At 51.6% G+C, this 17,202-nt stretch overlaps 1 protein-coding gene across 1 annotated transcript in view; it reads right to left on the bottom strand.

Moving 5' to 3' along the window:
- Positions 1 to 4,554: 4,554 nt before the first annotated feature.
- The window catches only part of LOC137306527 (membrane-anchored junction protein), a 52,079-nt gene continuing 39,431 nt past the window's right edge, over positions 4,555 to 17,202 (bottom strand). The window contains exons 8-10 of the mRNA XM_067975794.1: positions 12,813 to 12,879; positions 9,807 to 9,933; positions 4,555 to 6,267 (exon numbers count right to left, since the gene is read on the bottom strand). Coding sequence (XP_067831895.1) covers positions 6,177 to 6,267; positions 9,807 to 9,933; positions 12,813 to 12,879 — 285 coding nt within the window. The 3' untranslated portion in view covers positions 4,555 to 6,176. The remainder of the gene's footprint in view (positions 6,268 to 9,806; positions 9,934 to 12,812; positions 12,880 to 17,202) is intronic.

Below are 17,202 nucleotides of genomic sequence, written 5' to 3'. Positions count from 1 at the left end.
CTACCCGAAACATCTTTTATCCGGCACCGTCATGACAGTTCAGTCAGGTGTTGTCTGATGTGTTGCTTGGGTCTGTCTACCTGTAACCTGTGAGTGGTGCAGGCTGTATTTTGTTTTAATGTGTTGAGCTGATAGTGTGACTCTCCACAAACTTCGAAGTGTCTTCTTTTTTTGTGGGCGTCGCTGGCAAAGCACGGCATTTATTGCCCATCCCTAATTGCCCCTTGAGAAGGTGGTGGTGAGCCGCCTTCTTGAGCCGCTGCAGTCCGGGTGGTGACGGTTCTCCCACAGTGCTGTTAGGAAGGGAGTTCCAGGATTTTGACCAAGCGACGATGAAGGAACGGTGATATATTTCCAAGTCGGGATGGTGTGTGACTTGGAGGGGAACGTGCAGGTGGTGTTGTTCCCATGTGGCCTGCTGCCCTTGTCCTTCTAGGTGGTGGAGGTCGCGGGTTTGGGAGGTGCTGTCGAAGAAGCCTTGGCGAGTTGCTGCAGTGCATCCTGTGGATGGTACACTCTGCAGCCACAGTGCGCCGGTGGTGAAGGGAGTGAATGTTTAGGGTGGTGGATGGGGTGCCGATCAAGCGGGCTGCTTTGTCCTGGATGGTGTTGAGTTTCTTGAGTGTTGTTGGGAGCTGCTCCCATCCAGGCAAGTGGAGAGCATTGCTTGTGATTGTGACAGGGGTGAAGTAATATGAACTTTTAAAAGTCCAAAATCTATTTTAAAGATTTGAAAGAAGGGCCTTTCTCATCCTCAGGATATCCCAATGAGCGTCACCAGCCAATGTAGTACTTTTCAAATGCAGCTTCCGTTATTATGCAGGCAAACAGGCCATCCAATTTCTACACAGCAAGACCCCACAAAGAGCAAATTAAATAAATGACTCGGTAATCGGTTTTTGATGTTGGTTGAGGGGTAAATTTTGGCCCAGGACACCGGGGAGAACTCCCCTTGCTCTTCTTCCAATAGTGGCCATGGGATCTTTTACATCCACCTGAGAGGGGCAGCCGGGGCCTCGGTTTAACGTCTCATCCGAAAGTTGGCACCTCCAACAGTGCAGCACTCCCTCGGTACTGCACGGGGAGTGTCGGCCTGGATTATGGGCTCAAGTCTCTGGAGCGGGGCTCGAACCCATGACTTTCTGACTCAAAGATGAGAGAGAGAGAGAGATAGACGCCCACCACTGGGCTACAGGTCCAACGGAGCTGGCAGGGCCCCAGTACTACCCCCATATTGTTCACGAGTGAGCTTAGTCCCTCTGTAAACCTCTACGATGTTGTGATTTCACTTACTATGAAATAAAAACAGACTGCTTGAAATGTTAATGTTTGCAGACTAACATAAGGTGCAATAAAGAAACGTAATTTGTTGAAGCATGAAGGGGAATACTTCAAAAACACTATAATAAGGAGCTATTAGTGCCTCACCTCACAAGGTTTGGGAGCTGTTATATTCCCATTGTATTCTTTTGTTCACTTCAGAGAAACGCCTGTAACGTGAAAGAATTTGTATGGTATAAACCACAGTGCAGGTCGCTCGTGTTTTTAGCTCTGAAGTCTGAATTTCACATCTTCTGCGTGTATCACCGTCCGCTTTACGAAAGATTCTTTCATCTAAAATCCTTTTGCTTTTCAGCAGTACATTCTGAACCACTCGCGGGCTGATCCTATATTTATTAGGGCTTGTTCGCCCAATCTTTGCCCCCCTGGGGAACGCACGTTTCCGCAGGCGCAAAGGGGCGTCTCCCCTTAACTTCTGCCCTGGGATTTAGGGGTTTCTGGGGAAGAGGCTAAGGGGGTGGGGGCCTGCGTTGGCCTGGGAGCATCGATCTAAGTGAGGTGGGAGGAAGCATTCCCTGCCTCCCGCCTTATTTGAGGGAATTAGATAAACACTTGAAGGGAACAAACGGGATATGGGGGAAAGAGCAGGAGAGTGGCACTAATTAGATGGGTCTTCCAACGAGCCGGCACAGGCGCGATGGGCCGAAAGGCCTCCTCCTGCGCTGTACCTACTGTGATTTTTTTATTGTATTAAACGCTGCGCTCTGCTGCTCGAAATCATTCTTTCCCAGGACCTCAAGTCTGTGGGTCCTCCCCACACCTCCCTCTGTCTTGCTTTCCTCCGACAGTCTGCGGGCTATTTTTTTTTTGCAGCTAATGAAGTATTTTTTGAAGTGTGGTCACTGTTGTAATGTAGGAAACGCGACAGCCAATTTGCGCACAGCAAGATCCCACAAACAGCAATGTGACAAATGACCAGATCGACTGTTTTTTTTTTAAAAGCCACCACTTCTCACCTGCTCGCCTACTCTCGAATCGTGGTGGTTACTTAGCCCTTCACCTGGGTTTAAAGTGAAAAAAAACACATTAAAAAGGAGCGCCAGGCAAACACATCGTTGTGGCTCGGGGTGGGGGGAGGGGGATGGTATCACCGTCTCTCTCGCCTCCGAGTCCGAAGGTCGTGGGTTCGAAGTCCCACTGCCAGAGACTTGAACACAAAATCCAAGCTGACGCTCCCAGTGCGGCACCGAGGGAGTGCAGCACTGTCGGAGGTGCCGTCTTTCGGATGAGATGTTAACCTCTCAGGTGGGCGTAAACCATCCCACGGCCACTATTTTGAAGAAGAGCGGGGGAGTTATTCCATGGGGCCAATATTTTATCCCTCAACCAACATCATAAAAAAAAAATCACGTTGCTGTCTGTGGGATCTTGCTGTGCGCAAATTGGCTGTCGAGTTTCCTACATTACAACAGCGCCCGCACTTCAGAAGTACTTCATTGGCTGTAAAGCGCTTTGGGACGTCCTGAGGTTGTGAAAGGCGCTTTTTACATGGAGGAAACCCTCGACCGATGTCTGAGTGTGTTTGATAGCACCCTCTTGTGGGGAACTTTGTTGAGTGCCAGGGTCGAGATTTTAAAAGCCTGAAGATTATAAGAGGTGGGAACAAATATTGCTCATTTCTGCAGCAGTTGTAAGACGGCTTAACGCCACTGTGTTCATTTTCACTCCAACAACGTGCCGCTTCAGCCAAACATCCCGGAGAGAAGTTATCGGCTCACAATCCCATCCCATTCTTGGTGCAGATTTGCAGCACGAGCTGCAGATGTTTGAAGCAGGAACTTGCACTTGTATCTCGTCCTCAGGAGGCCCCGTAGCGTTTCACAGCTAATAAAGTACTCTTCAAGCACGGGCACTTGTTATTTTAGGGAAACGCGGCAGCCAATGTTTTACAAAGCAAGATCCCACAAACAGCAACGAGATGGTGGTGTTGGGTGAGGGATAAACATTGGCCATGAGACGAACGCCCCCTGCTCTTTGTCAATAGGGATCTTCTACGTCCACCTGGGAGGGGCAGACGGGGCCTCGGTTTAACGTCTCATCCGAAAGGCGGTGGCTCCGACAGTGCGGCACTCCCTCAGTACCGGCACTGTTTTATGGGCTCAGGTCTCAGGAGTGGGGTTCGAACCGATGACTTTCTGACTCAGAGGGGATGGGGAGACACTGTCAGAGCCGAGCTGACACCGGTAGGGTGGAGGGGCAGATTGACCCTGATCAAATACCTGCCTCAGCAATGACTCTACACGTACAGTGCGCTCATTTTGTTAACCCTGTGTGGTACAGTGATATTTTAATGGTTTACATTCAGATGCTGCCTATGCTCACCTGTTGTCTGCCCACCTGGTCCTCAGTCTGACTTCAATGGGGAATTGGATATATACCTGAAAAGGAGAAATTTGCAGGGTTACGGGGAAAAAAGCAGATGGATTGGGACTAATTGGATAGCTCCTTCAAAGAGCTGGCACAGGCACAATGGGCCAAATGGCCACCTTCTGTGCTGTACGCTGTGCACAGTTCTGGCCTCCGTATTATAAAAAGGATGTAGAGGCATTGGAGAAGGTGCAAATAAGATTCACAAGGATGATACCAGAACTGAGGATATGCTTATCAGGAAAGGCCGAACAGGCCGGGGCTCTTTTCTCTAGAAAAAAGGCCGAGGGGTGACTTGATAGAGGACTTTAAGATTATGAAAGGGTTCGATAGGGTAGACGTAGAGAAGATGTTTCCACTTGTGGGGGAAGAGACCAGAACTAGAGGTCATAAATATAAGATAGTCACTAATAAATCCAAAAGGGAATTCAGGAGAAACTTCTTTACCCAGAGAGTGGTGAGAATGTGGAACTCGCTCCCACAAGGAGTAGTTGAGGTGAATAGAATAGATACATTTAAGGGGAAGCTCGATAAACACATGAGGGAGAAAGGAATAGAAGGATAGGCTGATAGGGTGAGATGAAGTAGGGAGGGAAGAGGCTCGTGTGGAGCATAAACACCAGCATGGACCAGTTGGGCCGAATGGCCTGTTCCTGTGCTGTAGACTCGATGTAACTGGACGATTCAATGATTGGGATCCTGGGTAAAGGTCAGCCAGCATTGTCAATTGCTGAACTGGAATTGTATGTGTGGCAGCAGTGTACAGTAAGGCTAAAGGTTTAGCAGGTGGAGTGTGGAATGGTTCCACCGCATACGGCTGTGCTAGGGCAGGAGGGAGCTCTAAAATTCAACGGTCCTCAAAACTGTTTTATTAAGCCGTGTATAGAAAACAGTGTTACACTGCCGAGAGGTACTCACAGCGTACAATATTGTACACGTTCCTAGCTTTTACAGCAATGGATAACTTTAACAGGAACTATGCTTAAAACAACTGTCACATCTGATAGGGATTGTAATGTATTCAAACGTTTTTTGCCTCAAGATACAATTTGAATGTAATATTACAACTGTATTGATGGTTTGTTACGGAATAAACACACCTTATAGACCAGAAAGGTTGCAGGTTCGACCTGTTGGGCAGTGCCAAGTTAACTGGTCTCAGCTGGGGTTACAGTAGAGATAGGCTCAGTGTCCCTGGGTCAGAGAGGGGAGGAATCAGCCTGACTCCTGTCCCCAGTGTCCCTGGGTCAGAGAGAGGGGAGGAATCGGCCAGACCCCCGTCCCCAGTGTCCCTGGGTCAGAGAGAGGGGAGGAATCAGCCAGACTCCCGTCCCCAGTGTCCCTGGGTCAGAGAGAGAGGGGAGGAATCAGCCAGACTCCCGTCCCCAGTGTCCCTGGGTCAGAGAGAGGGGAGGAATCGGCCAGACCCCCGTCCCCAGTGTCCCTGGGTCAGAGAGAGGGGAGGAATCAGCCAGACTCCCGTCCCCAGTGTCCCTGGGTCAGAGAGAGGGGAGGAATCGGCCAGACTCCCGTCCCCAGTGTCCCTGGGTCAGAGAGAGGGGAGGAATCGGCCAGACTCCCGTCCCCAGTGTCCCTGGGTCAGAGAGAGGGGAGGAATCAGCCAGACTCCCGTCCCCAGTGTCCCTGGGTCAGAGAGAGAGGGGAGGAATCAGCCAGACTCCCGTCCCCAGTGTCCCTGGGTCAGAGAGAGGGGGGAGGAATCAGCCAGACTCCCGTCCCCAGTGTCCCTGGGTCAGAGAGAGGGGGGAGGAATCAGCCAGACTCCCGTCCCCAGTGTCCCTGGGTCAGAGAGAGAGGGGAGGAATCAGCCAGACTCCCGTCCCCAGTGTCCCTGGGTCAGAGAGAGGGGGGAGGAATCAGCCAGACTCCCGTCCCCAGTGTCCCTGGGTCAGAGAGAGAGGGGAGGAATCAGCCAGACTCCCGTCCCCAGTGTCCCTGGGTCAGAGAGAGGGGGGAGGAATCAGCCAGACTCCCGTCCCCAGTGTCCCTGGGTCAGAGAGAGAGAGGGGGGAGGAATCAGACAGACTCCCGTCCCCAGTGTCCCTGGGTCAGAGAGAGGGGAGGAATCAGCCAGACTCCCGTCCCCAGTGTCCCTGGGTCAGAGAGAGAGAGGGGGGAGGAATCAGCCAGACTCCTGTCCCCAGGTTGGAAAGAACAAGTGGGGTATTGGATAAGGGTAGGACTGGATCGGACTCGGCTGTGAGATGGCCATGGTGAGATAGCCTGCCAGCCCTCACTCTCTGGACTTGGACATCAAACATGGCTGAGGTATCAGAGGCTGGTGGAACAGTCCCTCAGCCCAGAGACATTTCAAGTTAACAATTATAATTATATTTACTATATTTTCGAATGGATTCAGTGTCAAATATGACAAGAGAAACAATTTTAAAACCATGCAAATACACAGTGCTGAAAGGAAGAGTTTAACTCCTGATCTGGTCACGTCTTTATGCTCGTAGACTGCCGATTCTGGGCCGAGGTGGCAGCTTCTGCTGTGATCGCCTTCTGCCAAAAATCATTCGGAACGGAAAGAAAGCACTGCAACAAAAAGGTCGCCAGATTTCAGAATCAGTTAACGCAAAACTTCAAAGTACTTTCCTTTCTGGGCTACCCATCATTGGCCTCAGCTAGTGCTTGCCTGGGCCCAGCTGGAAGATGATTCCACCTCTGATTGACCCTCCCATCATGGAGGGGCATCGCCTACATTTGGTCTACGGGCTGTCCCATCCGCCTAGACATGATTCTCAAGGCGAGGTGGTTGGCAGGGGGAGTGGGGGGGGGGGGGGAACAGAAGGCCATACACAGACCGTGCCCCCTCCCATGACTTTTAGTTTGCTACCGGTGCTCCAAGATAGCGGCATTCAAGTGAAGAGGCACCGGGTGGGAGTGTAAAAGGGGGAGAAGGATGTCTGAGGGGGGATAGGGTGCCGGGTGGAGTGTAAATGGGGGAGAAGGATGTCTGAGGGGGGATAGGGTTGTCTGAGGATGGGATAGGGCTTCTGGTGAAGCCACCAACTCCATCCCTCTCCCCAGCCACTGTCTGAGGCTGGACCAGACCGTTCGCAACCTCAGCATCCTGTTTGACCCTGAGATGAGCTTCTGACCACATATCCACTCCGTAACCAAGACCACCTACTTCCACCTCCATAACATCGCCCGTGTCCGCCCCTGCCTCACTCATCTGCTGCTGAAACCCTCACCCATGTTATCTCTAGACTGGACTATTCCAATGCTCTCCTGGACGGCCTCCCATCCTCCATAAACTTGAGCTCATCCAAAACTCTGCTGCCCGTATCCTAACTCACACCGAGTCCCGTTCACCCGTCATGCCCTGTGCTCGCTGACCTACATCGGCTCCCGGTCTGGAGGAACGCCTCGATTTTAAAATTCTCACCCTTGTGTTCAAATCCCTCCCTGGCCTCACCCCTCCGTATCCCTGTAACCTCCTCCAGCCTCTACAACCCTCCGAGATCTCTGCGTTCCTCCAATTCTGGCGCGTCCCCGATTTTAATCGCTTGGCCGTTGGCGGCCGTGCCTTCGGCTGCCTGGATTTCCCTCCCTAAACCTCTCTGCCTCCCTCTCCTCCTTTAAGACGTTCCTTAAAACTTATCTGTTTGACCAAGCTTTTGGTCACCTGTCCTAATATCGCCTTATGCGGCTTGGTGTTAAATTATGTTTGATAATCGCTCCTGTGAAGCGTCTTGGGACGTTTTACTACGTTAAAGGCGCCGTTTAAATGCAAGTAGTTGTTGCGAATGGGGGAGGTGCCTGGAGGCCGGTGAACCATCACTCTCTTAAAACTGGTACAGAAATGCGAAAGGATTGAGGGTCCTGCAATCTGGACCACGTACCTCCTGTGCAAACTTTTTAAATAGAACTCACAACATTACATTATATCCGGAAAATACTACCCCAACATAAATGTTACTGTACTTGAATAATATACGCCAAGGACCGCATTGACCACGCTGAAAGAAGTGCGGTGTTGAGAGCTTGTCGACTGCTGTGAAACCTGCTCCGCTCCGCAGTCGGTAGTGACTCAACCCATTAATAAATCGCCGGGAATGTGGGCACCACTTCAGTTACCTTTCCCACGGAAACCCGCTCAGGACTCTATTGGGCCAGAATCTGCTGTCAAAATAACGGCCAAGTGTAACGGCGTTGCCGTTATTTATGGGTAAATGGTACGACAACTTCAGGCGAGGAGCAGGTCTGCGGTTAAACGTGAACGTCCGAAAGTTGCTGTCCGAGTTTCGCCGCTCTGCCGTTAACTTCGCCAAAAACGGCATCGCGCCCTTAGGCTCCCCGGGTTTTGTTTTTATTAACTTGCTGTATCAATTGCCCATTAAAACTCGCCACAGGAAGTTAAGTCTCGTCATTTCAAGCACAAGTATCCTTTTGACGATGTGGGACGTGCCAATCGACCTCTCGGGCACCGAACGTTAACTATTGCAAGTGTGAAGTCTCATTCCTTCAGGTTTTGAATTTTTCCAGGGAGATTTTAAAAGCGTCAAATTTTCAACTTTTATTCTTACTTTTCCTTTCTGTCTCTTTATTCTCTCTCTCTCTCAATTCAATCTTTCCTTCCCTCTCTCTGTCTCTGTACCTGATTTCACATTGAATTGACCCCCTTCAATTCACCCTCATTCTCATTCCCAATCCTTACATCTCATAGGTTAGGGAGATACCCTGTTGCTTGCCCTGTTCCCTCAGGTCCCAGATGCCCCCTTCCCCTCGCTGCCCCGCTGTCAGCTTTCACCAACTTTGTGGGCAACAAAGTATTTGAGCTGAAGGATGCAGGGGCAAAGTCTAACTAATGGCAGACGGCAAAGGCATTCCGTTGTCCTGGGGCATCACAGTCGGGTCTAATCGTGATGTGGAGATGCCGGTGATGGACTGGGGTGGACAAATGTTAGGAGTCGTACAACACCAGGTTATAGTCCAACAGCTTTACTTGAACGTGTCACAGCCCAGTGTGCAGACTGCACTTTCCAGCAGAGGGCACTGGATTGCCATCAGGAGCCATTATCTTTGGCCAGTGCTAATCGCGACACAGTCCTGGTCGCAGTGGCAACCAGCACTAAACCTTCCAGGCGTCACACTATGTTCCCATTCAGTGTTTGCAACTTAAATCTTCCACCATATTGTGAACAGTTATTACAACAATTTGCATTTACTGCATTTGTAAATACTTTATCATCAAGGAATTAACTGAAACGGGACACAGAGATCCCAGCCCTCGCCCTCAGCTCTCCGGTCCTGAAGGTGCTGACTCTTGCTGGCACACAGTTACTCGTGCAACAGCCACCCACGTGGCCATTCTTCACGTGGGGAGTGAGTATTGGCAGGCTATTCCATCGTGATCAACACCAGCGTTGAGTGTGATCCCGTCCTCACACCCTTACACTTTCCAGCAAGGAGTGGCGGAGTCACAACAGCAACTTGCATTTATACAGCGTCGTTAGCGTCCCAAGGCGCTTCACAGGAGCGATTATCAGACAAAATTTGACACCGAGCCACAAAAGGAGATTTTAGGACAGGTGACCAAAAGCTTGGTTGATGAGGTAGGTTTTAGGGAGCGTCTTAAAGGAGGAGAGAGAGGCGGAGAGGTTTACGGAGGGAATTCCAGAGCTTAGGGCCCGGGCAGCTGAAGGCACGGCCGCCAATGGCGGAGCGATTAAAATCGGGGATGCGCAAGAGGCCGGAATTGGAGGAGCGCAGAGATCTCGGAGGGCTGTAAGAGGTTACAGAGATAGGGATTTGAAAACGAGGATAAGAATTTTAAAATCGAGCCAATGTAGGTCAGCGAGCACAGGAGGTGATGGGTGAACAGGACTTGGTGCGGGTAAATGGGACTTGGGATACAGGGTAATAATTAAGAGCAGGAATGCTCAGTGAATTTTCTCCTCCTTAGCCTAAGGATGCTGAGTCCAACAAGCGTGTCCTCATGCAGCCCCAGCTCACTCAGCGTAGATTGAGCCTAAGGTCCTCATATAGTTAGTAAAAAAATGATCCAATAAAAGATTGAGATGTGTAGCAAGTTTGAAATACTAGGATGAATTAAATAGCAAAAGCACCTGGTTAAAAAGCCAAGAATCCCTCCTGCTGCTGCCTCTGGTGAGCCGAGTTCAGGAGACTGATGTAAGGGGGCCTGCTCTTTCACACCATTATCACTCCAGCTGTGTGCTGCATTTACAGGCTGACCTGATGAGAGAGAAAACAGGTCCCAGAATAGCTCGAGTCCAATTGGTTTGCTACATAGCTAAGGTGAGGCTTGGCAGTTTGGTGTGTCGGTGCACGGTGTAATTCGATACTCGGTGTGTCGGTGCACGGTGTAATTCAATACTTGGTGTGTCGGTGCACGGTGTAATTCAATACCCGGTGTGTCGGTGCACGGTGTAATTCGATACTCGGTGTGTCGGTGCACGGTGTAATTCAATGCTCGGTGTGTCGGTGCACGGTGTAATTCAATACTCGGTGTCGATGCACGGTGTAATTCAATACTCGGTGTGTCCATGCACGGTGTAATTCAATGCTCGGTGTGTCGGTGCACGGTGTAATTCAATACTCGGTGTGTCGGTGCACGGTGTAATTCAATACTCGGTGTGTCGGTGCACGGTGTAATTCAATGCTCGGTGTGTCGGTGCACGGTGCAATTCAATACTCGGTGTGTCGGTGCACGGTGTAATTCAATACTCGGTGTCGATGCACGGTGTAATTCAATACGCGGTGTGTCGGTGCACGGTGTAATTCAATGCTCGGTGTGTCAGTGCACGGTGTAATTCAATACTCGGTGTGTCGGTGCACGGTGTAATTCAATACTCGGTGTGTCAGTGCACGGTGTAATTCAATACTCGGTGTGTCGGTGCACGGTGTAATTCAATACTCGGTGTGTCGGTGCACGGTGTAATTCAATACTCGGTGTGTTGGTGCACGGTGTAATTCAATACTCGGTGTGTCGGTGCACGGTGTAATTCAATGCTCGGTGTGTCGGTGCACGGTGTAATTCAATACTCGGTGTGTCGGTGCACGGTGCAATTCGATGCTCGGTGTGTCGGTGCACGGTGTAATTCAATACTAGGTGTCGATGCACGGTGTAATTCAATACTCGGTGTGTCGGTGCACGGTGTAATTCAATACTCGGTGTCGGTGCACGGTGTAATTCAATGCTCGGTGTGTCGGTGCACGGTGTAATTCAATACGCGGTGTGTCGGTGCACGGTGTAATTCAATGCTCGGTGTGTCGGTGCACGGTGTAATTCAATACTCGGTGTGTCGGTGCACGGTGTAATTCAATACTCGGTGTGTCGGTGCACGGTGTAATTCAATGCTCGGTGTGTCGGTGCACGGTGCAATTCAATACTCGGTGTGTCGGTGCACGGTGTAATTCAATACTCGGTGTCGATGCACGGTGTAATTCAATACGCGGTGTGTCGGTGCACGGTGTAATTCAATGCTCGGTGTGTCAGTGCACGGTGTAATTCAATACTCGGTGTGTCGGTGCACGGTGTAATTCAATACTCGGTGTGTCGGTGCACGGTGTAATTCAATACTCGGTGTGTTGGTGCACGGTGTAATTCAATACTCGGTGTGTCGGTGCACGGTGTAATTCAATGCTCGGTGTGTCGGTGCACGGTGTAATTCAATACTCGGTGTGTCGGTGCACGGTGCAATTCGATGCTCGGTGTGTCGGTGCACGGTGTAATTCAATACTAGGTGTCGATGCACGGTGTAATTCAATACTCGGTGTGTCGGTGCACGGTGTAATTCAATACTCGGTGTCGGTGCACGGTGTAATTCAATGCTCGGTGTGTCGGTGCACGGTGTAATTCAATACGCGGTGTGTCGGTGCACGGTGTAATTCAATGCTCGGTGTGTCAGTGCACGGTGTAATTCAATACTCGGTGTGTCGGTGCACGGTGTAATTCAATGCTCGGTGTGTCAGTGCACGGTGTAATTCAATACTCGGTGTGTTGGTGCACGGTGTAATTCAATACTCGGTGTGTCGGTGCACGGTGTAATTCAATACTCGGTGTCGGTGCACGGTGTAATTCAATGCTCTGTGTGTCGGTGCACAGTGTAATTCAATACCCGGTGTGTCGGTGCACGGTGTAATTCAATACTCGGTGTGTCGGTGCACGGTGTAATTCAATGCTCGGTGTGTCGGTGCACAGTGTAATTCAATGCTCAGTGTGTCGGTGCACGGTGTAATTCAATGCTCGGTGTGTCGGTGCACGGTGTAATTCAATGCTCGGTGTGTCGGTGCACGGTGTAATTCAATGCTCGGTGTGTCGGTGCACGGTGTAATTCAATGCTCGGTGTGTCGGTGCACGGTGTAATTCAATACTCGGTGTGTCGGTGCACGGTGTAATTCAATGCTCGGTGTGTCGGTGCACGGTGTAATTCAATACTCGGTGTGTCGGTGCACGGTGTAATTCGATGCTCGGTGTGTCGGTGCACGGTGCAATTCGATGCTCGGTGTGTCGGTGCACGGTGTAATTCAATACTCGGTGTGTCGGTGCACGGTGTAATTCAATGCTCGGTGTGTCGATGCACAGTGTAATTCAATACTCGGTGTGTCGGTGCACGGTGTAATTCAATACTTGGTGTGTCGATGCACGGTGTAATTCAATGCTCGGTGTGTCGGTGCACGGTGTAATTCAATACTCGGTGTCGGTGCACGGTGTAATTCAATACTCGGTGCGTCGGTGCACGGTGTAATTTATGTTTGCCAAAACCGAGCCATTTTAAACCATTTAGAAAAGAGATCTTATTTAAAAACAAGCATATTGCACCTCACTTACTGGACTGTTGTGCCATTTTTAGATAGTGCTTGAAACTAAAAGGACTTTGTCTTTCTCAGAGATGAGACCTATTTGTCTGGAAGTTACTGTGTGCAATGCAATGTAGGAATGCCTAGCACATCTGTATGACAGTCCTGTATCTGTGTTTTAATGGAAGAGTTAACCCAATGGGCAAGGGTGACTTTGCTGCACATAATGCCCCTGAATAATTGTAGCCACATTGTGCCATGCGCGCCCTGGGCACCAAGTAACCGTCCTGGCCAAGCGTGACTGTACCAACCTGAACCCCATGAGCTGGGCTGCTTGGTGCGTGTGCTGTCAGCTCGGGTAGCCTTCTTTGCTCGTTTCTAGGTCAAAAATAAAACATTTTTATGTCACTGCACAGTTACATGCCAATGGAGGAAGGGGAAAGCTCAGCTGCATGGTTCACCAATATTAATATGGACAGAAAGAAATTACTGATGTCACTTGATGTCACTTGGGTGCTTCAACAGGTCGGGGAAGGGTGTGGTTAACTTGTGGGCTCTCCACAAAATTAGTTCCCAAACCAAACCATGTCATCAGTTCCCAATACGGGCCGGGGCACCGGCTCCCAACAAAGCCCCCTTTCATTTCCCCCAACTCCAGTACTGTATCTCCCTCGATTCTCCTCCCCAACTTGATACTTTTGCTCAGTCTCTCTTGCCGCTGCCCCAGTCTTGAGATGCCCTTGAACGAGCCCATGTCCGCCCCTCTGTGCCTCCCCTGGTATTCTCCCGGAGGCACCCGTCACTGGCTCTCCCAGAACAGGAACACCCAACTGTCTCACCCTCCAGTTACCAGTGACCACCTGCCCCAGCTCACTCCTTGAGGATCCAGTGACCACCTGCCCCAGCTCACTCCTTGAGGGTCCAGTGACCACCTGCCCCAGCTCACTCCTCAAGGATCCAGTGACCGCCTGCCCCAGCTCACTCCTTGAGGGTCCAGTGACCACTTGCCCCAGCTCACTCCTTGAGGGTCCAGTGACCGCCTGCCCCAGCTCACTCCTTGAGGGTCCAGTGACCACCTGCCCCAGCTCACTCCTTGAGGGTCCAGTGACCGCCTGCCCCAGCTCACTCCTTGAGGGTCCAGTGACCACCTGCCCCAGCTCACTCCTTGAGGGTCCAGTGACCGCCTGCCCCAGCTCACTCCTTGAGGGTCCAGTGACCACCTGCCCCAGCTCACTCCTTGAGGATCCAGTGACCGCCTGCCCCAGCTCACTCCTTGAGGATCCAGTGACCGCCTGCCCCAGCTCACTCCTTGAGGATCCAGTGACCGCCTGCCCCAGCTCACTCCTTGAGGGTCCAGTGACCACCTGCCCCAGCTCACTCCTTGAGGATCCAGTGACCACCTGCCCCAGCTCACTCCTTGAGGGTCCAGTGACCGCCTGCCCCAGCTCACTCCTCGAGGATCCAGTGGCCACCTGCCCCAGCTCACTCCTTGAGGGTCCAGTGACCGCCTGCCCCTACTCACTCCTCGAGGATCCAGTGACCACCTCCCCTGCTAACTCCTTGAGGACTGACTTCTCTTGCCTCGTCCACAGCCCTGCCTTCTGACTCCACCAGCAGATCGTCAATCATTGCCCTGCCCAGCAGGACCTTCCAGAACGATTTGACTCGTGGTCACAAAGCTCTCAAATCCACGACCACATCATGGGAGAATCTATCTACATCTTGGTGCTGACAGAAACCTGACTTACAGGCAGCAAATCAATCCTCATCAAAGGTCTTCCACCCTGGCTATCCATCACTTGCCCTTCCCAAACCGCCGCAGTGGTGTAGCCTCGCCCCTACTCCTCTGGCAGCTTCCAGTCCTTCGAGCACCTCACCCTCTTCCGCCCCTCCCGCCTCTCACTTAAAATTCTTGTCATGTAACATTCTCCAGAGCCCCACGCTGACTTTCTCACCACGGCCTTCTCTCTTAGCCCAGCTTCAACCTACCCTATCCCCCCTCCTCTTCTTTACCCTCCTATCCCCACTTAATCTCACCTTTCATATAAACTCTCCCACCCATAGCCACACCACCCCTCGACCATAGCATCGCTCCGGGGCCGGGAATTTCCTCAGAGCTGCTCCTGCCCCGTGACAGGGGTGGAAACCCCATTGATGTGAGTAAGTGGTGCCTCTGCCACACTCCCGGTGAAGTTACAGCGGCAAGGCAGGAGCAGTTCCGAGGAAATTTACCCCCTTTGCTCTCTCTGCTCCCAAGCTTTCAATTTCTGACCACTCCCTTTGTCTCCCATTCCATCCAGAACCCCCACCTTGCCCCGTCTCATTACTCTCGCAATCTGCCTGTGGGAGGAAGAAAAAAAACTCCCCTCCCACTTCCTCACCAACTTGCTCTCAACTCCTTCTCCTCTGACCCTCTACTTGTCACAACAGCTCTGCTGCTGTTGACCTGCTAACCTGCTCCCTTATTTCTGTCTTTGACATCTTTGTTCCCACCAAATCGCTCACTGTCACCCACTCGTGTCATTACCCCAGGTACAGTTACCATCTTCTCTCCCTCAAGTCTGAGGGCTGAAACGTTGTGTGCACCTGACGCACAACTGGTCCAGTCGTTCACTGCCAGATTTTGCTCGACCATGTCAAGCGTTTCTGCACCCCGTGCTCCTCCGCTAACTCCTCCTAATACTCCAGCGGCACTGGAAGCCAAGGACAACACGAGGCTTCTTTACTCCACAACCAACCGCCTCCTCAAACCCCTTTCCTCGCTCGGTCCCTTCGCTCTCACCTCCACTACAGATTGCAGAGAACTGGTGGGTTTCTTTATATCTAAGGTTCAAGTAGCTGCCTCCCCTTCCTCTCTCCCTCTACTCCCGACCTCCCACCCATGTAGCTCCAATTCCCATCAATGTAGTTTCTCTCCCATCCTCCATGCCCTCTCCAAGCTCATCTCTTCAAATCTTCTTGATCCCCACCCCATTCAACTCATGTCCCCTGGCTCCCAAGTTAGCCAAGGTTATTAATGGCTCCTTTTGCTCTGGCACTGTCCTGCTCCCTTTCAAAACAATGGATAACACCCCCCGCCTCTCGTCTAATCTGTCCTCTCCAACTACCACCACATCTCAAATATCCCTTTCCTCTCAAGTCCTCAAACATGTCATTACTTTGCTCGGCCAAAGTCATGAGTGACATCCTGTGGTTGCAACTGTGATGGACTGTCCCTCCTGGTCAGCCTCAACCTCCCCATAATACACGCAACCACAGATCCCTCTTCTGTCACCTTCCCTCCACTGTCCAGCTCAGAGGTACGACTTTGACCGGGTTCAACATCTGCCTGTCTCAACACAACCAGCGCATCGCCAACAATGGTTTCTCTTACCGTCCCCACAGTCATTTCAGGAGTCTCAAGGATCTATCCTTGGCCACCTCTTCTACATGCTACCCCTCAGTGACATTATCTGCAGGCACAAGGCCAGCTTCCACATGTAACCCTATGCCAACTTCTTCAACCCTACCCATGTGTTGTCAGACTGCCTGGCTGACATCAGGTCGTTGATGAGTCAAAATTACCCCCAACTGAACATCGGGAAGAGTAAAGTCATCGATTTCAGTCCCTTTACCACTGACTCCACCCTTGCCCCGAGGCTGATCTAACCCGTGCAAAACCCTCGGTGTCCTGTTCAACTCAGAGCTCAGCCTCAACTCCACACCTTATCCATCACCAAGAGCGTTTAATCCCACCTCCGCGATGATGCCCGTCTCCACCCCACCTCAGCCCACAGCTGCTGAAAAAGAGGCTTTTGTTGCCTCTGGACTTTGTGGGGGGAATTTTAACCCCCCAGGGTAGGTGGGGTTAAATTCTTAAAAATCAGAAACCACCCTCCCGCCCCCCCAACCTGCTGCAAACGCACGTACTTCTGGTTTAACCGCGGTGGGCTGGGGGGCCGGGCGAGTAACCTGCTCTCGAGAGGCGGGTCAGTAATTTAAATATGTTAATGAGGCCGCGCCCCTCAGATGTTAGCAGCCGATTAGATTTAACGGCTGCAGGCTGGCTTTCCCAGGGCAAGGGAAACCCGGCAGCTGAAGGGAGGTGAGAATGGCTGGATCCAGCAGGTAAGTGCTTTTCCAGCACTGTTGGTGGGCCAGGGGGAGCTGGAGAGCTGACCCCCCCACCTCCCACTAACCCCACCAGCAAGCTAACCTGCTGCGATCCGATCTCTTCCCCCACCCCCCTCCAGGCAACCTCTACCTCCCTCCTCTCCACTCCGCTCCCCGGCTGCGGCCTCCTAGCGCAGGCCTCCCCGCCCACCAGGCAGCCTCTCAATCTGGCCGGCTGCCGGCCGGGAAACCGAGGAGGAAAAAAATCAAATGAGGTCCTGTCGTTAAATTGTCTTCCTTTTGACTACCCATCCTCCAACAACTACACCTTTTCCAAAACTCAGCTGTTCATATCCTGCTGAGCTCCAGTCCTGCTCACCTCACTGGTCCTCACTGAGCTACATGTTCGCCCTGTCCCAAGTGCATTGATATTGAAGATGGAGATCTTCAAATCCCTCCAGAGCCTTGCTGCATCTTGCAGCCCTCTGACTCTAGACTTTTGTGCATTTCACCCTCCCTTCGCTCCATATAACCGACCGGGCACGCTGTGCACACTATATAACCGACCGGGCACGCTGTGTACACTATATAACCGACCGGGCACGCTGT

This window comes from Heptranchias perlo, chromosome 43, assembly GCF_035084215.1.
Source record: "Heptranchias perlo isolate sHepPer1 chromosome 43, sHepPer1.hap1, whole genome shotgun sequence".
In the NCBI taxonomy this organism is placed as follows: Eukaryota; Metazoa; Chordata; class Chondrichthyes; order Hexanchiformes; family Hexanchidae; genus Heptranchias; species Heptranchias perlo.
This window is presented reverse-complemented; position numbering and strand designations above follow the sequence as displayed.